This window comes from Nothobranchius furzeri, chromosome 1, assembly GCF_043380555.1.
Source record: "Nothobranchius furzeri strain GRZ-AD chromosome 1, NfurGRZ-RIMD1, whole genome shotgun sequence".
Lineage (NCBI taxonomy): Eukaryota > Metazoa > Chordata > Actinopteri > Cyprinodontiformes > Nothobranchiidae > Nothobranchius > Nothobranchius furzeri.
The window spans coordinates 78,992,604-79,018,230 of NC_091741.1; the positions used below are offsets into that span (position 1 = coordinate 78,992,604).

A 25,627-nucleotide genomic window follows, 5' to 3' on the forward strand; every position below is an offset into this window, starting at 1 on the left:
CACCAAGGTATTTGTAAGTCAATAATTTAATAGGTTTAGCTACCAAGCAGGCATTACTTACTGAATTTAATATTACAGCAAGATATTAGATCTGCTTCAGTGCTGCTTGTTCAAACACCAAGTAGTCTACATTCAGTGAAAATTTCTGTGTATCCCCCTTCTTACAAATCTCCTAATCCCACAGCAAATTATAAAGTAGCTTTCTGATCAGAACATTAGCACATAGGCTTTTTGGCTTAGATTCAATCATGCTGTTCTGTTTCAAGTGCTGAAAGGAAAATAACGGGGGAACTTTTATTTTTCTATTTTGTAGCAAGGCTAAGAAGAGGCTCAGATCTTTTCAGTAAGTTCCAGCATCGATTGCAAAAAAGGATATGTTAAATTAAGTGTTTGGTTACAGACACCAACATAAGCAACTCAACATTTTGTTCTTGTACACGGAGTGATGAGTAGGCAATCCACCAGGTTTTATGAAAGGTGGACAAATGAACTTCTACTTTGATTAATCATGAAACTGCAAATGCTCAGAAGATCATATTGATAAATTCAACTGTCCCTTTTCTTTTTGTGTGTGAATGTACATGCATAGGTGAATGACTGATGCGGTGTAAAGCACTTTGGGGGGTTGTAGAACTCTAGAAGGCGCTATAAAAATACAGGCTATTTACCATTTTATGTGAGAAATGAGTAAGTCTCCTAGTCATGACGACACCATCTGTTGTGCAGCAAGGCTGCTGGTACTCTTGGAGCAGGCAGCTGCAGGCTTATATTACACGGACCCTCTGTGACTTTTGACTGTGCACTGCCTGGATCAGGGTTCTCTGGCTCAGGGTCATAACGAGTGATTTAAGAGATGATGACAAACTTAGTCTTGCAGGGCTAAACCTATCACCACAACTCTGTGTCAGGGTTTGGTTCCACCCACTACTTTTATGGTATAGACTCTTATTTGTTTGAATCTTTTGAATAATCCAAATCAGAATAGTCAGGATGAAACTGGACCCAGAGGGCAATGGTGGCAATGCTCTATGAGGGTGATAGGGATAACGTTTGAGGAAAACTTGAAGGGACATCTATTTTAGACTTGAAATGGTAAAGACAAATATCATTTTGAACTAAAATTACTCAGAGTTATTAAGCAGCTCCTTTAATACAATCTAATCAAAGTGATTTTTGAAATGCACAATTTTTACTGCCAAGCTTCCAGGTGGGAGGTTTTGGTTTCCCTCACAGAAAAAGGTTTTATGAACTAGCAAATCATAAATATGGAAAATAACATTTTCTATATGCGCCTGATATTCAATTTAAAATGTGTTTTTTAACAGATGGAAATGTAGCATCAACAGTAGAGCGTAGTCTTGGCGTTTTAGTTAGGGCCTGCATGCATTCAATGGTTACAGAGCACTGTGTCCATAACAGCAACCAGCCAAGCTTCAAGTTGATTAGCCCGTTTGCTAATTTGTTTATTTTGATTACCAGAAACACAATGGAAGGTTCATGAAATTCACTGGGAAAGACTAAAAATGTTAACACATTTGGGAAGATTTGTAGAACAGAAAAACCGAAGACAAAGATTTAGACAACTATGAAGGCTAAGCTGAATCTGAAATGAAATGACTTCCACTTGACTCCACACTTCCTTTGTATACCCAGAATTTCACAACCAATTTTTAACAGAGCTAGGATGCACAGGGCAGCTAAATGCTAAAAAATGTTGATGTTTTAATGAAGATGAAGGATAAATCTGTGATGTGGAGCAATAGAGGTCCTTGGACAGTAAATCAATGTCCCCCAAAAGAAGAACCTGCCAATTCAAAAGTAACATTTACCAGTTTAAAACTCTTAGGGTTTACCAGTTCAATATCATATAACTATACTTGTAGTCAAATTAGGACTAGTGTGGGGGTTGAGTTACTTTCTGTTTTGCTCTGCTGTAAGACCTTAGCTTTATTTTAAGTGTTGATTATAGTGAGATGCAAATACAGCACATTTATCTTATCAAATTGTCTGCTATTCATGAAATTATAAATATACAGTATGTATTCTCTAAATGTTTTTTACTAGTTATAATAGTTTTCATTTTTAGTTGTAAACATTAAATAAATCCTCAAGTAAGCATACCTGAGAGGAAACTGATAAATGATAATGAATCTACATTTAATCGTATCTAGCCTAATTTATTAAAAACACAAACTGAAGCTCTGGTTCCTCTTTGTTCTACAATGTTACATGAAGTTTTGAGACCTTTACAATAACTTTTCTGATATCAGAAGAACCCGTTTTTCTTCTTCCTCAATCTTGCAGTTGCATAACTAGTTTTTTTTCTTCCTGTCGTCTTTCAGGAAACAAAAGATGAATTTTGGCCAACATAGCTCCTCCCCCCATTCCTTCTCTCTCTCTCTCTCTCTCTCTCTCTCTCTCTCTCTCTCTCTCTCTCTCTCTCGCACGCACGCACGCACGCACGCACACACACACACACACACACACACCTCTCCCCCACCACCTCTTTAGTCTCTCTTGCGCTCCTGTTCCCATGAAAGCAGCACCTCTTAAGTGCATTGTTTAGTCTTTTTCACGACAGAGATAGAAACAGAAAGACAGAGAGATTTTCTGTAATAGAAAGTGAGAAAGGAAGGGGAGGGAAGTAGCTAGAGAGGGAAGGAGCAAGGGAGGGGTAAAGGCAGATAGAGAGAAGGCAAGCGAAGGGGGCGGAAGGGAGGGGAGTGAGAGAAAAAGGGGGAGCACATGTGTATGCTTGTCACTGAGGGGCTGGGAGAAGGACTAAGGGAAGAGAGGTAGCTGGCCACAGCCGCCATATGCTGACTGGATTCCTGTTCATGTCTGCTGTGTGAAGACTGTAGGTTGGTGTAGTGTGCTGGCTGGCTGGGGAACACACCATGGGAAGCTCACATCTCCTCAACAAAGGCATGCCTCTAGGTAAACAGCTAGCTCTCTGCTTTTATCTGCGTGTGTGTGTGTGTGTGTGTGTAAGAGTGTGTGCCTGCACCAATATTTGTTTAAGTGTACATTATTTTACATTCATTCTTCCCTCCCCCTTCTCTCTTCCTCCCTTTTACTGTCTCCTCCTCCGCTACTTAATTCTTTCTCACACTATTATCTGTTTTATCGCTCAGTCTTTTGGCACATGAAAATGGTTGGCCTTTTCACTGAGGTTCAGTGTGTGTGTATGTGTGTGTGTGTGTGTGTGTGTGTGTGTGTGTGTGTGTGTGTGTGTGTGTGTGTGTGCGTGTGAATGGAAAATCTCCGTTATTGAAGGCTGCTTGAGCACCTCCATTCGTGGCGACAGAAATAGATCTCACTCTCTCTCTGAGGGCTAGCAAGGACATGACACATATTCCCCTTTTATTGTGCTTCTTTTATGAATAGTGGTTCCCTAAAGTACACACACACACACACACACACACACACACACACACACACACACACACACACACACACACACACACACACACACACACACACTACACAGATGCACACATAAAGGGAACTCGAGTGACACACATATTCAAGTACAAATGCACCCACTCAGAGGCGTGCTTAGACAGAAGTGATAAATGCACCTTGTGCTGGTGGCTGGAAAAGACCGTTCTAGAAAACAGGATCAAGGTAGGGCTGGTGGGAGGAAGAAAGCAGTGGAGGTGGGAGTCGGGGTGGAGGAGGGTGAGAGAATAAATGACATCCACCCAGTCATTTACTTGTGATCACATGGATTTGTGAATATTGTCATGTGTGATGTCATCAGCAGGCTCTACCTCTTGATGGCATCAAAGATAAGAGTTGCTCACTTCATATTTTTCTTCTCTCGCTTTGGAGATAAAACTCTCACCACTTACATGGCCAAGGTCACTGTGATTTATAAATATGGAAGGTGTATAAAACTCTGTAAGCTGATGATAGTGTCACTGATCTTATCACCAGAATGAGGTGGCGACCGCTGAACCTGTAGGAGACAAATCAGCTAGTCGTTCCTGCTGGCGGGTTGACGGATTGATAGAAGGCAGGGGTCCTGTGATCCGTGTGTTGAACTGCATTTGATCTGGTTATATACTGTAGGTCTAGATCAGTAATGATGGCAGATGCTGGTCGGGTTCTCATTACAGTAAAATCAGATTTACATGATGACATATTAATAAGGTTATTTGTGTGAAGAGCTGTTTGAGATTTTGACTAAATCAAAGCAGAATGTAAAACACGTTGTGCCTGATTACTGACAGATATTTCCTCTTGAAGGATCTATGTCAACACTACCGTCATGACACAAAGCTAATTCCTGTGGTGACATGTTGTTAGGGGCGGTTTTGTTGAACCGGTGAGGGTGTTAGACTGATCATTGTGCACACCCCCCACACACACAAAACAACAAAAAATGTTTAAAATGTGCACAACTGTGAGAAAATGTCTCCTTATTCTGTACTGCAGTTTAGAGAAGTATAACTTACGAGCAACAAAGAAAGATCTTCTCACCACTAGACTGGATGTACTGTATCTCATTAAAATTAGAAATATGTAACGATAAATTAGGTTATTTAGAGATACCATTATATGTGACTGAATTAGCTTGAACCACTTGAGTCTAGGCAGGTGGATAAATAACACGTCGTTACGCAGGCTTACAAAGTTACATCCACAGGCATTAGCAAGTTAGCAGGCTGTAATTTCTGTCTGGGATTTCGATACAAAACACTGATTACTTGAGTCACCTCTTTGTTAACAATGTCTAAATCATAAATATAATCTAAAGTTGTAAATGATATGATTGTATAGAAATGCTGCCAGCTGTTATATTATTGGCATATCTGTGGTCTTTACAAAAGTCATTTTCACACATAAACATGATTTTCTAGAAAACAAGTCAGCAGCTCAGGCTGCATCTCCTCTAAAATGTTGTGCATCTGGGTAGTTCAGAGGACGCAGAAACTACCTTTCTGTCTTGTTTACAGCATTATAAGAAAATAAAACTCTTTATTAGATGTTTTCTGTACATGTATTTTTACTTAGAATGAAAGCATTGTACGAGCGTGCGCTCTCTCTTGCAGTACATGCCCTGGCATATTTGCTACATTCACACACAATATCTCAATCAGCAATCTGTGTGAGATACTACAACAGAGCTGGCTGGAAAATCGCTAATCTGTTCAGAAAGTCTCAAGACATGTTCAGGGATATACTGCGTGAGTAAAAACAATTAGCTTTTCGTCTTCAAGCAAAGGACAGTCGTAGCTGGCCGTTTGAAAAGCCAAGAATCAAAATGTAATAAATTCACAGCTTTAATAATCATTTAGGAGGGCCCAGTTACTCCTGAGTGTTTAAAGGGACTCCGGCTCAATACAAGCATCAAATTAATTGTGTCTTTCTTTCAGCATAATAAGAGTTAATCCAGCAGAACAAGGAGGCAATTATAATGGATTTAAAGCCTGTATTAAAATGTAATATTTGCTGTAAGGATTGTTTAAAAGCAAAACACTGCTTAAGTTGTAAAATTAACTCCTACTGGTCGGTGGTTGCTTATGTTACAATTAAAAATAGCATTCTGTATTTTTGTGTCTAATGCAGTGGATCAATAAGCTTAAGTAAATGTTTACCATTTCTTTAGTAACTGTAAATGAAAAGTATGCATCTGTTTTGCCGCTGGTGTTTTCTGTAATGGGAACAAAAAGCTGAGAAACCTGAAGAACCTTTTCGACACGAGTTGCAAATTCAGATCTTTTATGTGTGCCTGTGTGTACAGGAGTATGGGTGTGAGAGACCTGCATGGGGATCATGTAAGCACTTGTATGCAACAAAAATGGCAGCGTAGTGGCCATGTCAGCCGCCATGACCTGGTGCTGATTATACTAGACACCTGTATTCCAGTGTATTAGGGTGGGAAGGGCTAGGGGTCGAGCTCTGGCATCTGAGCCAAAGGGAGAAATAAAAAACATTAAACCATTAAAGACAGAGTAAGTAAAATCACGATATGATGTTTTTCTTTGCAATTTGAGAGAAACTGGCAGCATCGAAGAAGAAAGCAGCCAGTAAAAGCCATGGGAACACAAACTGAAATGATTGATGGAGATGAGGAAAAAGTGGGAACAATAGATGAAAGGACGGTGATATCAACACAGAGGGATGAAAGACGAGGATAAGGGGGCCTTTCAAACCACACCGTGTCACTGCACGCCACAAGAGCCGCTAACACTATCACTCAGGCCTGCAGTGGCTTGATTGCCAGTTTGTACGGCGACAGACTGATCACAGGAGTCAGGACTGCTTTTCTTCTCTGCCTTTGACGGTGGAGAACTCAAACACTGCAGCTGAAAAGTGTCATCTGCTGTTGGGTTAGAAAAGGACTGAAAAGATTGTTTAACTAAAGCAGTTTGACTTGATTTCCCTGCTTCACAATGAAAAAGGAATAACCTAAAAATATCTGCCTCTTGTGCAGTTAGACTGCAACAGAAGGTTTAAATGTGTTTTGAAAGTCAATGTGCTAGTTGTAAAAGGGAGATGAGTCATGTAGTATTTCCTCCAACATTCATACATACTGCTACTTAGCACTTATTTCATGTGCTTTTGGACTAAATGTGTAGAAAAGAGAATAATGAAGAAAAGAGAATTGAGGAAAACCTGTATTAGATTTGAATATCTTATTTTTGTTGAGACTGTCCTCAACAAAAAGGATGTTTTGAAATTATTATTTTTTAAATTCCAAGCAAACAATTCTGTCTTCAGCATTCTGTCTTGGACGTTGGTGGTTCCTTAGCCCCTCGGTTGTAGTCATTTATGACATCTACACACAAACTCTAATTTAGATTCTGGAAATATGGTCAGAGTAGGGCTGGGCAATACGGCCTAAAATCAATACCACGATATATTGAGTATTTCACCTTAATAACGATAAGTGGACAATTGTCCACTAGATGAGGCTGTCACATGTATTATGTTGAGTCACATTTTTACGTGACTCAAGGTGGTACAGCTTCTTAAAGGGACTTTACGGAGTTTTGAATTTTTATGCTTGCGATTGCCCCCTCAGGCCAAAAGCGTAACGGCAGCTTCAATAGCAGGCTCCTTAACGAAAATACAGCCAAGACAGTCAGCTCCGTGTGTGTGTGTGGCCCGGAGGACAGAGGACAGGAGAACGCGCAGCTAATTAATTAAATAATTTGGTTCTGTACCTTTCTCTTCAGCACAGCCGGCAAAGGTTTAAGATGGGTCGGTCCCCTGCTTGCTCAGATCATTCCCTTCCCTTGCTTGAAAAATTGTTCCAAAATTAAAGTTGAACCCACATCTTTTTTATCTGTGAATTCAATGCCGTTCGGCAAGTCTCAAATAAAAATTTGGGCATCTTACTGTAAAAAATTATACCATTAATGTAAAAAATACACTCTACATAAATTACGTGTACATCAAGAATCGAACCCGGATCTTCTGCACAAGAGTCCGACGTTTGATTAGGTGAGCTAAAGCGCCAGTAATGTCTCTCATATCTGTAACATTTATATCCTTGATGACTGCTGAAACAACGTTCAAAGAACGGTTCGGAGCGAAAATGGCTATTTTATTGCTAATTTGCAGGAAATATCTAGAAGAAAGTAGCTAAGGGTAGTCAGAAATGTAGCTAGGTTCATCACTAGGTGTGAGGAACAGTGACAAAGTCGCTGAGTTGGCACTGCCACGCTCTCTGCTGCTAAAGCTACTGATAGCAAATGCTACGGGCTATGCCTGAGCGTGAACGTGCATGAAGCAGCCTGCTCGACCCGAGCAGCTCTCTTTTTCTGTGATTTTACAGAAAAACAGGCAATCACAGTAAAAATGCCAGGGCTCATTCTACAGGACCAGGGCATTGCAGGAGAATGTATGAAGAAGAAATTTATTATTTCTATGCATGTTTTGGCTGTCAAACTTCCATAATGCCCCTTTAAAGGGACATGAACTTTACCAACCTAAACACATCTTGTCTTTTTTTATTATCAAATTTATTGACATGGGGAAACTTATCTCCATAAGAGTGAGACATTTCGATAACAATAAATTTTCGATTTATTGCCCAGCTCTAGGTCAGAGTATGGGAAATACCAGTACAAACTGTTTTTGAGGTGTTGAAAAGAATTAACTTGTAATACCGTGTTAATCACTGATTTCCTTGATAAACAAGCCACACCTCCCTTTTGTCTAAAATGTGAAAGGCAGGCTTAAAACTTCATAGCAGGAATTTGAAGCGTGTGTAACAACATACATTTGCTGTGGTCAAATCAGGACCACGACGCTTGTTTTCTTTCCTTTATCCTTCCAGCCAAAGATGGTGGACTTCTAGTTTAAAAGGCAACATAAATGGCCGGTTTTCCTAGATTTCTTTGTTAGCTGAAAGCCTTAAAATATGATCTCCTTAAGGACAAAAACCCAGATGTTTTATGAACTGATGTATGACAGCTGGATTCAAACAAGGTCTCATTGGCTCTCATGCAGCAGAAAAGTTTCATCATTTGTTTTACATGACTCTCAATGACAGAATCAAATTAGTTCTGACTTGGTTAGCAGATTTTAAAATCCAACATGCATCCTGAATGTCACAAAAGTCCCTTCTCTTCAGCATGAACTTGTTCTTCACTCGCAGGCTGCAGACCTCTACCTCCAAGGTGCTGAACTTCCTCCAAATGTATAAAATTCATAGTAAGGGCTCCAGATCTGTCTGGAAAGCAGAGCAGACACTGTGGCCCCAGTTGGCTGTCAAGAGGCCTGTTTGCACTGTGAAAGCTCCCAGCAGTTACACCAGCCCCAGACTACAGGGGGTGGTGGGAGCTGCAGATTATTAAAATAATAGGAGACATTGAAATGGATGGAAAATGGTTTAGGGACTGAGAGAAAAGCCTGGGCAATTATTTAATATTATGAAGAACTTAACGAGTACTTAACGTGACAGCGAGGCAGGCAGATGCAATTAATAAGAAGCTAAGATATAATAGTCATTTTTGTTCAGTTTGAGAATTTAAGGAGTGCAGTTAATATTTCCAGTGCAGTGTAATAGTCTTTGTGTATGTGTGTGTGTGTGTGTGTGTGTGTGTGTGTGTGTGTGTGTGTGGTGACAGAGTGTGTGAACAGAACACTGGTTTATTAAAGTACGACTCAGAAGTCAGTAGAGCTGGTCCTCCCAAGGTCATGCACAGTGCTGGAATGAGAGTTATTTCCTCCCTCAGTCTGACCAAGTGTGAGCAGCAGAAATGTCTGGAATCTGGGTTCCTTTCCATAAGCACCACATTGCTGCACAAGTGACGAGAAGAGAGGCGAGGAGTACATTATGAGTGAAAATCCTGTCTGTTTAATTAGAACACAGCAGTTTGGAAACACACCGAGTGTTTCAGCGTAAATGGAATCTTGTAAACGATTGGTCGCCTGTTGTAAGGGAAGGAAAGAGAACAGTGCAGCCCTCCGTTCAGGCATGGAGAAGTCAGTTATTTCTGCTGATTTACAATTTCTGAGCTATATGCATCATAGATTTGGTATTGATGTGAAAGTGCAACTGCCTCCAGACAAATCCTATTAGGTGAAGCTAATGTTTTACCAGTCCACATAAAGCACTGTGAAAGGGGGACTTAAGGTTTCACCTTATTGGCTTTACCACGCATCAGGGTTACCTCATCAGATCGGATTTCACGGCGTAATTTGACAGCTTGGATAAGAAGACAATGCAGACACTGGCTGATGGACTTTGCTAAAGCCAACCTCTCTCGCTCTGGGCTGCTACTGTGGTGCCTAGAGGGAGGCATGCACTGTTAGACAATTAACAATTTCTCATGTTTTGTGAGATGTTTCAATAAATGAATGAAATCATGTGTTTGTCAGCATGCTGTGTGTAAAATTTTAATAAAAGTTTTGATCTTAAGTAGTTAAAAAGACACACACAAAAAAAAAAATCAACATAGATGTTTCTAAATAGCTCTAGCACTCATGTTGATTAACACAAAATCATTTATGGCCATGTATGTCTGAAACAATCTATACAGGCATGTAGCAAATATGGGCATTCTCCTTTTGTCTGAATTCACCAAATTCTAAAAGAAATACAGTTATTACTGTTTGCTTATATCAATACTGTACAGAAACCCTTCCTATTCCCATGAAGTCTATTTCCCTTCTGGGAATAGTTGACAATACTTTACTTTTGTGTAGTTTCCAAATATTTGAATGTACTATTACAGTTCTCCCTCTTGAGAAATTAAACGTTCAACAACATATTTACATTTTCAGCATGAAGTTTTTAAGAAATCAACATAGAAGGAGAAAAAATATAAATTTACAGACAAATATGAGTTTACTTGTATGTTTTCCTGTTACCTGCAGAGAAAACAGAGAATAGTTCATTTAAGCTAAAAAATGATGTAACCAAAATTGTAATGCTGAAAAAACGAAAATAAAGCAAAAAAAATAAAAGCAAAATAAAAAATTCAGTCTTTTAATAAAGCAAATTAATGAACAATAGCTTTTACAATTAAGACTTATAAGATGCACTCTGCTAAGGGAAGAGTTGTAATCTGATTTATGGGATTGGAGATGCCAAAATGTCTCATGAATATCATTATTTTTATTATTAACAACCATTTTGCTTTAGGTTCTCAAAAGCAGCACCAGACGTGTCAAAACTCACCATAAATAAAGAATCGCAGTCACACAAATGACTACAGCCTTCAGCTGAACATAGGTTTGTCCTTCAGACACCTTGGTTCAAAGTTAGGTTGGGCGATATCAAATGAATAATCCTTCAGTAATGCGGAGAGGGAAAAACCACAGGAAGACTGAATATTTAACAAAAACTAATTAATGCAAATCCCATGGCTCATTATTCTCCTTAAACCCGAACAAAGACCCACTAGTGGGGTCATCTAGCACATGTCCTCTTAAATGCACTTATCTTTCTGCAGAGGCTGGCAGCAGTCTCAGGGTAATGGCTAAATCTGAAGAGCAGATTGGAGCAGGCTCCTGTTAAGTAAAATACAGATTAGAGTTTCAGAGACTGGCTGTTTCTAATGTGATGCTTCAATAGATAATTTTAACCCAAAATGTGTAACTGGTTAAAATGTGATATATAATAAAAGTTCTGTACGTGTTTGAGTAAAGATCTCACTAATGTCATCAAGTATTCAGCCTCTAAAGAGACTGAGCTAGAGACGGTACCAATCCAACAAAATAAAAATGTCACGCTTCTCTTTTTTTAAACCCTTTTTACTCAGTTCATTTGACCTATTCTTTCCTTTCTTTCACTGTTAGGCATTAGACCACCCATTATGAATGGGCCCATGCACCCGCGCCCCTTGGTGGCGCTATTGGACGGGCGTGACTGCACGGTGGAGATGCCCATCCTGAAAGATGTAGCAACTGTGGCTTTCTGTGATGCTCAGTCCACACAGGAGATCCACGAGAAGGTAAAACACACAAATAGCAACTTCTGTTTGTCAACATAAAGTGGAAGCATTAATAGTAAAGAATGCCAAAACATATATGTATATATATATGTGTGTGTGTGTGTGTGGGTTTTTATTTTTATATTTTTGCAAAATACCATTCAAACGGGAACTGTCTAAATGCAGTGTTAACATCCAGCAAAAACCTCAGAGTGAAAAGCTTAAATTGCATTTGTACACAAAAGGAAACTAGAACTGAAACAAAAAGAAACCCAAAGAGGAAAGTTAAAATGTGGGTCATGCTCAGATCCAGACACCGCTAATACGGACTGTAAATGGGTTTGTGTGTCTGGGAGGGTTACGTCTTGTTCTGGGTGTCTGCCAGGCACAGTCTCTCTGTGAGCGCGCTCAGTAGGCCACAGTGTGGGAGAAACAGATGGCTCACCCACTATCTGTTGCTCTGTCCCTCCTAAAAGCAGCCACCTCACTGAGTAATTAAAAGGGCTTCTTTACTATAATTGAACTTCATTTTCATCTTCACACTCTCACACACACACATTCACATGATGGAGGGCTGGCAATGCTAGAATAAGGACACACAATTAACTGGGAACCAATTAAACATAGGAGCTAAACTGCTTCACAGAGGGACACAGTCCTACTATACATGAAAACCAAATCCTGATCCTATCCGCTAATATACCTGACTGTATGTTAAGACAATAAGCGATCACCCTGATTAAACATCTCTAAGAATAAACTAGGATATTATTCCCTCTGATCAGATCATAATCATTTTGTTCTGCACTTTAACACCACTACTGCATCATTTCCTGTGTTGTGTCCAGGTCCTGAACGAAGCTGTAGGAGCTCTAATGTACCACACCATCACTCTGATGCGAGAAGACCTGGAGAAGTTTAAAGCTCTGCGGATCATCGTTCGTATTGGCAGCGGTTACGACAACATAGACATCAAATCTGCCGGAGAACTCGGTACAAAACGATACACACTCAAACATACGTACACTACCACTCAAAAGTTAGAGATCACGTCGATATTATACTAATGAAATTGGTCAGAATAAGAAATAATGTAAACAAAGAGGACATGCAGACATTAGCTACATTTACATGCGCCAAATGTCCCGTATCTGATTAAAATCTTGGTTGATCAGAAATCCTAAATCTCTGTTTACATGGGCACTAACTGAAATGATCCAATCAAGCTGTGAGTATATATACACCAAGCATTCAGTCAGATTAAATACGTTGAGCATGTTGTCTTTCCCAGAAAAAAATTGTTTACAAACACCATCTTGTCCGCTCGTCTTTCCCCTCACATTTAGTTTTCTTATTCTCTAGTTTGGTCCATTAACTTATGATTTTTTCCCCCGTAATGAACCTTTGTTACATTTTTACCTGTATGCTTTTGTTTTTACTGATCACTTTAACTAAGCTACAGAGTCAGAGTACTGCTCCTCCGCCACAGGAGAGGAGAGCAGGATAACTTCTATTCACCTCGCGCCATGTTTTTGACTTGTCCTGAGCGTCTGCAAAGGCGGAATGACTTCACGCCAAAGTTGCGCACATGTGCAATGGGCTTTATTTTACTCTGTGAATCCGAATGAGTGTGCACATGGATGTCAATCGGAATGGTGATCGGACAAAACCACCTCTCTCAATCAGAATGGAATTTCATTCAGATGGGGCCGTATTGAATCAGAATATTCAGATTGACATGTTTACTTGAAGAAGTTTTGACTTGATAGGGCGTTCATTCCGATTACTTGTGCCCATGCAAACTTAGCAGAGTTAGAAATGATTGTTTTAAGAAATTCAGAACGTCTTCTTCAATATTTTCTTTCATGTTACCGTTATTATTTCATGTTTGATGAGGTGTTACTCCATACTTCCTGCATCTGAGAGAGTCTTTGTGGAGGCCATAATCTATTGTCATTTCAGGGAACAATCCCTCCAAAGCTCCTTCCTGACTTTCCTAGGTGATGTTCTGTGTGTCAGGGTAATTAAATAAAATCCTGCAGTGTGAATCTGAAGATTCAACTCTTCAAGTATTGGATAATAAGAAAGCTTCATCATCTTTCGCCATACTGTTCAAAAGGGTTCAAATCAGTAATTATCTTGTTGCAGGATGAAATTGGCACCAATCAAGTGCTGTCCACAGGGTATGGCATGGCACTGCTAAATCTTGATAGCATTTCTCAAAGTTCCTTCTATTCACTAGAAACATCCCATTTTACCACCTTTGTAATAGACTACAAGAACATAATTTTCAATAAAATCCATGTATCTACAAGAATGCCTGGCAGGCGCTCTTACTAACCCCGATCTGCTCTTTTGTCCAACAGGAATAGCGGTTTGTAACATGCCAGCAGCTTCGGTGGAGGAGACAGCGGACTCTACGCTCTGTCACATCCTCACACTGTACCGACGGACCACCTGGCTGCACCAGGTTTGTATTTTTATGTAGTTGATTAAAAAAAACACTCACACTGATTTCATTCAAATAAAACTACTTCGGAATGTATGAGTTACAGGCGTGCATTTGGTTATCCGAAATTCTGTTTCCACAATACTAATCACTGTCAACTGACGAACCAGCAAAATTGAAACGTTTCATTTTCTTTAGAATGTGGCTGTATTTGAAAGACGTTGATGTAAAGTGTAGAAGGTACAGTAAAATGATTTGTTCCTCAAATCATTTCACAGACTTATAATTATGATCACTATATCTCAAAAGGATGTAGCTTCTGGTGCACAGTTGTGACATGAGTTGTAGCTGGATCCAGTTTAACAGTGTCTGTTGTCTGGCTCAGATTTGGAAGTGATCATTAATTTTCATTTCTGTCAGGCTCTGCGAGAAGGCACCAGAGTTCAGAGTGTGGAGCAGATTCGAGAAGTGGCATCAGGAGCAGCTAGGATCAGAGGAGAGACTCTGGGACTCATAGGGCTCGGTGAGTACCAACACTGTGACTCCATGTAGAGACGACATTAGCTGCGTTCGTTTTGCTTTGTAATCACTGAGTGACTTAACTGCTTGGTGAGAATTTTGGGCTGTGGATTATATTTTTACTAAGGAATTTTGTCTTAGGTTTTATCCCTAGCTTAGCTAAAATGGTTTATTAAAAAGTTACTGGCAATAAAGTGTAAGCAGATTAAACACAAGCAGAATGCAAATCTCTCCTCTGTATTCTGGAAGGATTCCTTTAATGATGAGAAACTGTGTCACCAGAGCTGTGTAATATGTGAAAGTCAGCAGTTAAGAAGTGATTACGAAGTGAAAATAACTAATCATTACATTAAATTAAATAGATCAGCATTAAAGGTGTAATCTACATTCTCTAGTGTACTGATGTGTGTGGTTAAGCAGCAGTGTGCATTGATGCTCTTTTAGGGCGGGTGGGCCAGGCTGTAGCCCTGCGAGCCAAGGCTTTTGGCTTCAACGTGATTTTCTATGACCCTTATTTGGCTGATGGTGTAGAAAGATCTCTGGGACTACAAAGGGTCACTACGCTACAGGTGAAAACACACACACACACACACACACGCACGCACGCACGCACGCACGCACACACACGCACGCACGCACGCACACACACGCACACACACAAATCCTGTATGAAACACAAGACAAGCCTGACCACTAACAGAAACATTTTCTTCAAACTTTCAGACCTCTGATGTCTCTAAACCACTCAGGTGTAACATTTCCCAGGACTCTAGCTGTCGCAGCAAACTTACACTTCATGGTCCAAAGGCTTTAGAATAATTAAAAACAAAGCAGTCTCCAAAGGTTAAATAAAACGATTAAGTTACTCAGGAAAAAGTAACACGAAATAAGATTAGGAGTAATGGGTCGTTGAGATGGGATTAATCAGTTTCTGATGTATTTAAATTACAGCTACATATGTCCCACTTGGGGTTTAATGGCTAGAAAGTACAATCAAAGGACACAACTTTAAATAATTTGTATTAAATCTTATTTATACAGTGGAACAAAAACAATCCAAATCCAACCTTGATCCAAGAACAATGGAGCTTTGTCAGTATATTGCTGGCTCGGTCTGGGATAAGTAAGGGATGTTTACTACTAAATTTTAACCCAAATAGTGAAAATAAATAAAATTAAAAACAAATGTATAAAACCAATTACATAAACCTTTGTTATGGATGTGACTTTGCAAGTGGTAGCTGCTGCAGCGTTACTACAGATAGATTAGGAACATTTAGCGGCCGTGGACACATTAAACCACTGCTGTTGGTAATGCTGTAATCTGTTAATGAGAAATCAACACTAAAATAACACAGAGGTTTTTGTAAACTAGCCACAATGTGATTTTTACACCGCCTTGTCCCTCCCTTCTTAGGACCTGCTCTTCCACTCAGACTGTGTCTCTCTGCACTGCAGCCTCAATGAACACAACCACCACCTGATCAACGACTTCACCATCAAACAGGTACTCTGACACAGCTGCCATGTGCTCCATCAGCTATTGGCCAACAGGTCAGAAGTACCACCCCAGATTCTCACATTTTCCAACCAATTGCAGGCTCTCACGCCTGAGAACCACTGCTTTAAGTCTTTATTTAGAAAAAGGGTGTATTTGCGTCTTCTTTAACGATGTACGACAGACTGCCCTGTGGACTGACATCCGTAATGATGAGTACATTATCTTGTCCAATAGCATGTGGCGATGTTTTGAAAGAAAACCATAGATTTCGCCCTATGACTGAGATCAGTAAATGGGTCGTGGCCAGACTACATTTTCACATATATAGGATGGTGCACCAGGCTATGTTAGGCCCATGTCTAAATGTCATCTGCATAAATACATTGCCCCTTGACCTTTTTTGGACTGATGAAAATATGTTGGAAAACTTTCATATATTTTCCAACCTTAGCTCACATCAGTGCCCTGGTCTGTGCAGAGCTCCTGCTACCTCCTTCGCTCACCCATGAACAAAACTCAAAGGCTCCTCCACATTAAGTAATACCTCTTCCCCAAACATTTACAGTTAAAATCCATGGCTCAGAATGAAGGTGCTGATCCTCATCCCAGCCACTAGACTCAGCTGCTAACCTCCACAGCAAGAGCTCAAGATCAAAGTTCGATGAAGAAGACTGTCTTCCTCAAAAAGAAGAGATGATAACCCCCTGCCATTAAACTCGAGTCCGTACACACCAATGTGTAGAAATTCTGTCCATAAAAATTATGAACAGAACTGTTGACATGGAGCAAACCAGGCAAAGTTCAGTTCAAACTGGCAAAAGGTCCAACTTGGTGCTAGCTACATAAACTGAAAGAGAAATCAACCCTATACTCCCATCAAATGGTTATTTTCCATGCTAATGTTTAACTCGTTTCTGTAATCAATGAATTTTAGTGGTCTTAATTCAGTTTTTATGTCTGTCTTTGTCTTTAACAAGCTCCCCAATAATAAAATGTACACAGCTTTACCTGTTGGTCATTTTGTGTTAAAGATGCGCCAGGGGGCATTCTTGGTGAATACAGCCCGAGGGGGTCTGGTGGATGAAAAGGCCCTGGCTCAAGCTCTGAAAGAGGGGAGGATACGTGGAGCTGCTCTGGATGTTCATGAGACGGAGCCTTTCAGGTAAAGAATCTAATGTTTTTGTAGAAAGAACTGTTAACTATAAATGCCATTGTCTCTGATTTTATCAATAGAGATCCTTTCTTCTTCTTTTGATTTTCCTCTTCAGACAATGTACACAAAAACTGTCAGCCTGTCGAATTTGGAGAATAGAATCTTTTGTTGAATTTATCTTTAAAAGAAAAGCCTACCGTTTCTTAGGTTCAGCGTTCCAATGAAACGTTTCTGAGGGATGGGTAAAATTACTCACTCAAAGTGACCGTACTGTTTCTACATGTGCCAGTTTCAGTCAGGGTCCACTGAAGGATGCCCCTAATCTCATCTGCACACCTCATGCTGCCTGGTACAGTGAGCAGGCATCACTGGAGATGCGAGAGGAGGCAGCCAGGGAGATCCGAAGGGCTGTGACAGGTTAGTGAACAGAAGCCACAAACACACACACACACACACACAAGTTCACTGAAAACATGACACATATATGAGAATGTAAACACATGGCTATAAAAAACAAGATATCTTTAGATATGTTTTTTTCTGGCAGGTGAACAGACATTTATTCTTATTTGGCTCTGCTTTTGCCTGTGTAAGCTTGCTGACTTTACCTCAAAAATGTAAATTGCACATGCTTTGAACTGCAGTCTTTGTACCACATATTAATGAGTGCACATAATTCTAATAATTCATAAAACAACTTTATTGGTAAAATGTTGGTCTTTGTTCTCTTCTGTGTTGGTTTATAGGTCGTATTCCAGACAGTCTGAAGAATTGTGTGAATAAGGAGTTCCTCACCCCCAACAACCACTGGACAGGAGTCGATCCAGCTGCAGTCCATCCTGAGCTGAACGGCGCTTATCGGTAACAACCGTCACAGCTACGAATGACCCACAGTAATGTGCTTATTGTTGCTTTTTAACCACGAGGAAGAAATCTTCAATCATCACTTTGATAAATTAATACCAATATTACAAATCTAATAAAGAAAGGTGATATTTTTCAGCATGTAGTTTGTTAGGATACGTTTGTGTTGGCAGCTCCAGCCAAACATAATACAGGTAGTTTTCTATGAGCACTACTCAAAGTAACTCGGACTGGTGCAGCTCAGTTTCCAATAGCACAGTTCGGTATTTTCCCTCTATTTTTCCCCCAATGTTTAGTCCCCGTTCTGTTGAGGTACCTGGCAAGGCTGAGTTGGCACGACATCGCAACCGTGGCTACTGATTTGCTAGGGGCGGAGTCACTGAGTGCGTTTACATGCAGCCAGTAACCCTTTAAAAACCCGAATATTCACAATAACCCGGTTCCGCACGGCCATGTAAACACCGCCAAAAACCCAGATATGCTCATAACCGGGTTTTTAAAAACCCGGTTACTACACCTGGGGTAACCCTTTTCTAACCCGAATGTTTGGTCGTGTAAACGCATACCGGGATATCCCCATCAAAGCGTGTGTTCTGCGCATGCTCTGTTCGCAAGGAATCTTGGTCTTTTGAGTAGCGAGACGTCTTGTATGCGCCAGAACTCCGGAAGTAAACAACAAGTTGGGAGCAACATGGCGAGTCGCGGCACAGCACCACACTTTTGGAGTGACGAGGAAACTAAAGCGCAAACAAACGCGGTCGCTATCTCTTCCGAACTGGGAAACATGTTGTTTTCACAGATACCAGAACAAGAAGAACCGGAAATGACGCATATTGCATCTGGACGTAGTCCATACGTCCTGACGCTACCCCAACGTCCGCATTTAAATCGGGTTATGCAAGTTAGGGGTAACTCTTTCTATTTATGCTTGTAAACGGGTTATTATGATCAACTCAGAAACCCAAATACCGACCTTAACCCGATCATAACCCGGATATTGGCTGCATGTAAACGTAGTGACTGGTTGCTCTGGAATTTTTTTGCCTGCTGCTTCACTGCTTGCAACCATTTCCTGGTTCAGAGTCTGACCAAAAGCCGTAAAACTGAGCAGAATGTCCAACACCACCTTTACTGTGCTGTTGTGTTTTTGTGGAGCATACAGGTTACCTTACACTGTTTACTGATGACCTCATGCTACTTTTGTCACAAGTAAACCCCAACCCTCCGTGTCTATGAGGGGTACACCCACTTTCTGTCACAGAGCTGGCAAGCATACAAAACTACACTCAGATGAGCTGACTCAAACCATGCTGTACAGCGCTGTTTCAGGCTGAGTAGTGCCCTTCGAAAACCAGCTTATGAGAGATGGCTCATAAGCTAGTTGTCATCTTGATGTATAAACAGTGTCTGCATCACGCTGAACACCGATAAAAAAAGACATAACAAGCGCATTAACTTACATAATGAGCATTCCTTTTAGGCACATTTGCAGATATTCATACAGATAACAGCAACACTTCACTTTAGAGGTCCACGGCTTCTAAATCCAGTCCAAACAGTGCCCTCCTGGTAGTGAAATCTAGTTTACTACAATTATTGTGTCAGTCACTACGAGCCTTCCATCCATGGAGTCTGTCAGTTTCTTGATGTGTTCATTATCAATTTCTGCTGAGGTGTCTTGTCTTCCTTCACAGTAAATCTCACATTAGAGAAGAGCCCACGAGTTGTCAGAGGATTTAAGTCAGGTGAGGAGGAGGAAGAGGTCCTTACTCTGTTACCACAGAGACCGATGCTAGTAGTAGTAGTAGTAGTACTTAGATTAATGTGAGGGAGCTTAATCACACAGTAAGACCATGGTTGCTTTAAATGATGAAGTATATTTTAAAGCAAAAACTGGTAATGCATTCCATTTGTTCACCTTTCATAATTTGTAACCTACGATGGACCCGATATCCATCCACAAAAGGAGAGATTTAATTTAAAATGCAACTAAAAAGCACTGACATTTAAGGTACACAGAATCCATCAAAAGGTAGATGTGTTGCAAGTTCTAAGGAAGCTACTCTACAAATCCAGATAACTTGAAGCTTGAACTTTAGATTTCTACTTGAGCATCGGAAAGTCTGCTTTTATAGCTCTTTTTTTAAGGGAGGGACCCAGCAAACCTATGCAGATTTTGTCTACTAATATATAGAATTTTTAATCAAGATTGAAGATCAGTACAACAGCTGCCCCAAACCTTATTTACTTTGGCCAGATCTCTAAGTAAACACCTCATTCTTCTTAATGCTCCTCAGTTCTGGAATATGGTAGCAGTGGATCTAGATCTACTCCAGTGTGGAAACATCTTTTTTATCTGCTTTATTTTTACTAAGTTTTTTATCTCTTCTCTCACATCTTCAGGTATCCCCCTGGAGTGGTGGGCTTGCCAGCTGGTGGCCTCCCTCCACCAGTTGAAGGCATCTTGCCAAGCGCTGTGCCAATTACACACACCCTCCCGCCTGCTGTCACACCCCACGCACCGTCTCCTGGACAAAACACAGTGAAACCACCAGAGGGTGACAGAGAGCAGCATCCCAGCGATCAACTGTAGCCACTTTGCAAGCAAATGCACACTTGTTCATGTTGTCTGGCAGCTGGAGGAGACCCACACGGCAACATTAGTTTCTGAATTACAAGTTGTTATCACACAGGTTCAGATTGGACTTTCAACTCTCTGCCAGTTGCGTTTCAACACACTCCAAAGAGGAAGAAGGAATACATAATGGACTAAAAGGACTGGGTAACTGATGGCTGCTGCAATTAAAAAACTAGACTGTTGTCTTTTACCCCAACCACATGGTGATTTACTGATCACAGGTAAATCTTCAAATACTTGGAAAAGGTAGAAAAATATATGTTTGTTGATTTGAGATGAAAAGCAAATTTGACTGTCTTAGACTGTGGTGTGTCCAAAGGTAGACGGGGTGGGTTTGATGTTTTTCTCTTTTTTCAGTGTCCTTTCTTTAGTTCAGTGTACAAGCAAAGGTAATAGGTGACATGAATGTAACCTGTCTGTGTGCATTTTTTTAGACTTACAACAAGAAGATATTGATATTTGCATACCGGTCTTAAAAAAGAGGTCTCTACATGTAGCCAAACTGGTTTGAGAATACAATGTCAACTTCTGTTTTTAATTTGCCCAAATTTAGCAAAGTCCCCAAAAGAGGCAGCTTTTTGCACACCGTCTCAGGAAATTAAGTTTCTGCAGTTGGTAGAGCATTGTTTTAAACATTGGTTGAGTTTTGTTGAATTATTTTTATGCCACTTAGTGCTTTTGTTTTTCTACCTGCTTGCCTTTTTTAACCTTTCAACATTAGGGTTTTACAACTTTGGCTAGAGGTAAAGTTGATCTAATGTTTGTGTTTTGTCAGTTTTGTTTACGGAGCATGCTCTTGCTCTTGAAACTTGTGTAAATGTTTGACCCAAACTGAAGGGATAAAAGGCTGTAGAGAAGTGGGAAAATGGTATGCTTGCTTGGGATGTCTTGATTTCTTGTGGCAGATTTAATTTATTGGTAAGGTGGCATGCTGATAGTTTGTAGCAGCCTACAGATTGACAAACTGTCCTGTTAAAATTCTGTCACAATCTTCTCCTTGTGGCCTGATTCAGTGCTTTCTGTGTCATACATTATGCAGGTTATGGAGCATGAAAAGTTAAATAAATTATTGTTACCACATGCTGCTAATTCTGCATCAGTGCTGCATTTCTTGCTAATATGTATTTATATGTTCATTTAACCAAAAGTTGCTAATATGTTTTCAAATTGAGATGTGCATTGCATTTAAAAGATCCAGTAGATTCACATTTTTCACTTGAAACTGAAAAGCAAATTCTCCTAAATGAACCTAATTTTAAAAAACAAAGACAAACCAGAAGCCTATGGTTTTTACTTCAACACAAGTGAGATCTCATACTTTAGCACTGAGAAGCAAATGAGATTCACAATAAAGTTAAAACAAAAATGCCAGTTCCTTCAGATAGATCCCTTTAATATTTAAAGCTGGATCCTTTCCAAGTATACCATTTAACCACCCTCACTGGCCTCTTCTGTCTATGTGTACATACGGTGTTCTGCCTGCCTGTGTCAATGTGACTTGGTTGTATCTGTGTCTAAACAGCAGCACTGGGAGGATGGGTTTTAGCAAGTATTATCCACATAGCATAATTACAAAGTGTGCTAATTAAATTTACAATATACCACCTCATGAACAAAATCTAATAAAAGTGACCTAATTTGGGCTGAGAGTCTTACATAGAAACAGTAGATGCTTTGATAAGAGAGGTTGAAACCATTTAACTGGTAGCAGAACTCAGCACTGTCTATTTGGAATATTTACATCTGACCCCAGTTCAGGTGTAAAAAAACCAGTACTTTCTGGATCCCATCCAACCAGCAGCTGGATAGTTAAAAAACAAATAAGCAAAACAACAACAAAAAAAAAACCTCAAACAGTTTACTGTTCCCTACCTGGCCGTTATGGTGAGGTATTGAGCGTAGCAATCAGGGATGGACATTTCTCTGCCATTTCACAGCCGACTAGATGTTGAGCTCTTTTGGGCCAGAAACTGACTAGGTTTTACTGAACAGAGGGTACGTTTGTTTCAGACTGAAGTCCTAAACATTTTAATATTTAATCCTGAACTTCGGTCTTTATCTTGCCTGTCATCTCGTGGAGGAGCAACTCTTTGCTGGTTGTTCCTATAAGAAATTCAAAACATTCCTCCTTCAAACCGACGGGTGCCACAAAGAAAAAGCGACAGCCTTGCTTTAAAAAGTGCTGCTTGAAATTCCATCCCTGGTAGTAACACACAGTCCACTGTTGCCTACCTTAGTCACTTTTATGGTAAAGTAGTAGGCGTAGCAATATACAGTATACATATTCTATATTCTACAGTAAATATTATTTTTGGTCAAATTAGGACATGAAAATGTGTGACTGTATGAATTTGTATGAATTATTTTAAAGAGGAAATAAACAGTTGAAAGGTGATATTTTTTGTCTGTTTTTGTTTTTAGTTTATTAGCATTTTTATTTTTATTGATCTCAGAAATTTCTCTCTTCAAAGGTGTGGAACACTCGTTTAGTCAATATATTTGCAGTGGTCACTAGTAGAAATGAATGCCTTGTAAGATGTACTCTGGGGGTAAAAAAAACTCAGGTGCCAGTTTCAGGAACTACTACTTTTTTAACCTTTATTAACAACTTACAATTATATGACAAATTTTACATTCACTGCTGTCCACATTAAATCTTAGTCCTCAAAATTCAGAGCTTGAATAATCATTAATCGTCGTAAAATTAACTTTCATTTAGGCTAAAAGAGGAAATGATAAAAATGTGGCTCTATAATATTGAAGATTTGATTTTTCATAAAAATTTCAATTGTTTGTTTTTTCCTGTCTAGAAGCAAAGAAAGTATCTTCTTCATTTTGAATTTTAACATTTTATTGTTGACTGCAGACAGTAAAATTGTACTGAATGATTTTAAAACGAGTGATTAAATTAGTGGCATGTCGTGTCCAAAAATACACAGCATTGTTATCAGTCAACAATATTTTTCAACAGACATGAATCTTTCCAACAGAGAAACGTGATTGTGATCATATATGTACACAATAATACAATATTTAATATTTCAGCAATCATACTTAAATACATATTTTTAGGCAGGACACTTGAGTCATTGCTCCGCTTTCTTCTCAAGATCCCCACACAGCAAGGGACTGTGGGTAACGCCCTTCACCAAAGTTCAAATCACCGTGGACTTTAAGGTCCACACTTGAGAATTGAGACACCCTGTGCACATGCACCCCCGGACGGGAACGGGCAAATTAGGGGTGCAAGGGTGGAAGTGCAAGAATTGGGACAGTGTGAAAACTGCCACATCAGAGGAGAGCTTCAGACAACAGGATTTGGAGCCTTATTTCCTGATATGCGGACCTCTTGCCTCAGATTGTAAAATGACAACACAACTCTACCACTGACTCGGTTTGCTTTGCAACATTGATATTGACATTTCTACTCTTCAACAACAGCCTTCCCTGTCGTGAGTCAAGATGGGTGAATCCATGAATGTTAAGTAACAGCGTGACGTAGATCAATCAGGCTTTTCAAATCCTCGAGTTTCCTTTTTTTTTGTACCGTGTCCTGTCTGGCTGTGAAGCAAACAGAATTGATGTCTGAATGCTGGTAACAAGCCTTACAGATTTACACTCAGGTGGAGCATCAAAGCATCTGCTTTTAATGTCACACCTGATACTTAAAACTTCATTGTTACTGTTTTTGAATGCTTTGTAATTCCGACCAGATACGGAGTCAGAGGTGAAAGAGAAAGGAAAAGACAAAAGGTGGGGAGAGAGGGGGGAAGGGGGTGGGGGGTTCCACAAAAATAAACAATAATGAACAAGAGTCTGCTTCTAGACCTGCAGAAAGAGACAAGAAAAAAAAAAGCAAAAACAAACAAAAAAAGGGACACAACAACAATACAACAAGATCAAACTATCACTGCGTCAACTTGATGAAGAAATATATAATCAACATTGTTTAACTGAAGAATCACACGATAATAAATCACAGTGCATTAAGTGCCCACTATAGTCTTAAGACCTGTGTTTAACGTGCCCAAGCCCATACTTTTGAGAGCACCTGTGTGTGTACACACGCTTGTTTATGTAAGGTTTCTCTATAGGAGCGTCCAATAGAGAGTGCGAGGGACCACAGATCTGCCCCCCAAAGATGCATAGGAGACGGGGGAGCTCCAAGTCCCAGAGATCCAGGTGCTGCCCCAGAACACAGGAACCCCAAGGAGACTGCAACCAGAAAGGCCCCCGCTCCCCTCGAGAGGCACAGAGGATCGCCCCGGGGGGCCACAACCAGCAGCTGGCAGAGTCCCGGGAGACATCAGCGGCAAGCCCTCAGGCCCGCCCGCAGCCTCCCACCCCCTAGCCGGCCGAGCCCGGGACCCAGGGGCGACCACCCCCGCCGGGGATCCAGCAAAGCCCAGGGACCCAGACCCCACCAGGCCGCCACCGGGATTGATCAGGCAGACGCCAAAAATCTTAAACCCCCTGACCCGGGAGCCACGAACACTCAGGCAGACCAAGGCACCACACCCCACACCAGGTGTGGCAGGGGGAGGGGAGACGAAGATCTATATCATCAAAAGAAGTCCCAGGAGAGGGGAGGAGTCAAAGGCCCCACCTGACATTTACAATCATACACAGACACAGTCACACACTCCCTCCCTCATGCTCACACATGCACATACAACCCAAGACTTATAAAAATGCACGCCGGACACCCACTCATGCTCCCCATACACACCCTATTCACTCTGGTCCCGGTACTGCTGCACATGGGGTACAACCATCACCGGTAACCAGAGTTTGACTCTTTCTTCTGGGGTGCTGATGAGCAGGCTCCCCCGCCCAACGCTGAGCACTGCAACCCACCACCCCAGACCCCAACCAGACGGCCAGATCTCCCTCCTAGCCTCCAGCCCCAGGAAGCCAAGCAACAACAGAGGTGTGCTAAGACCCCTAGTCTCCCTCCACCTGCTCCAATATAGTGTTGTGTGTTAATGAGGTGTATTCCATGGCTGTGGTGAGCAGGCAGTGCGGACATTGTCCGGCCCATACGTAGATCAATCAGGCTTTTCAAATCCTCGAGTTTCACCGTCTATTTTCTATCAGAGGCAATTGC

General features: G+C 40.6%; 1 protein-coding gene across 3 annotated transcripts in view; it reads left to right on the forward strand.

Annotated features, from left to right (window-relative positions):
• LOC107379536 (C-terminal-binding protein 1) overlaps positions 1-20,707 on the forward strand; it is a 27,092-nt gene extending 6,385 nt beyond the window's left edge. Inside the window, exons 1-12 of one of the 3 annotated variants that reach the window (XM_054739268.2) lie at positions 2,732-2,937; positions 11,263-11,417; positions 12,245-12,389; positions 13,763-13,866; positions 14,266-14,368; positions 14,809-14,933; positions 15,782-15,871; positions 16,897-17,027; positions 17,308-17,435; positions 17,765-17,879; positions 19,577-19,627; positions 20,286-20,515. In XM_054739268.2, the coding sequence (XP_054595243.1) occupies positions 2,898-2,937; positions 11,263-11,417; positions 12,245-12,389; positions 13,763-13,866; positions 14,266-14,368; positions 14,809-14,933; positions 15,782-15,871; positions 16,897-17,027; positions 17,308-17,435; positions 17,765-17,879; positions 19,577-19,622 (1,182 nt within the window). In that variant the 5' untranslated portion in view covers positions 2,732-2,897 and the 3' untranslated portion in view covers positions 19,623-19,627; positions 20,286-20,515. Of the gene's footprint in view, positions 1-2,731; positions 2,938-11,262; positions 11,418-12,244; positions 12,390-13,762; positions 13,867-14,265; positions 14,369-14,808; positions 14,934-15,781; positions 15,872-16,896; positions 17,028-17,307; positions 17,436-17,764; positions 17,880-19,576; positions 19,628-20,285 lie in introns of those variants that run through there. The other 2 variants (XM_054739267.2, XM_015950330.3) reach the window with 2 other exon arrangements.
• Positions 20,708-25,627: the final 4,920 nt, after the last annotated feature.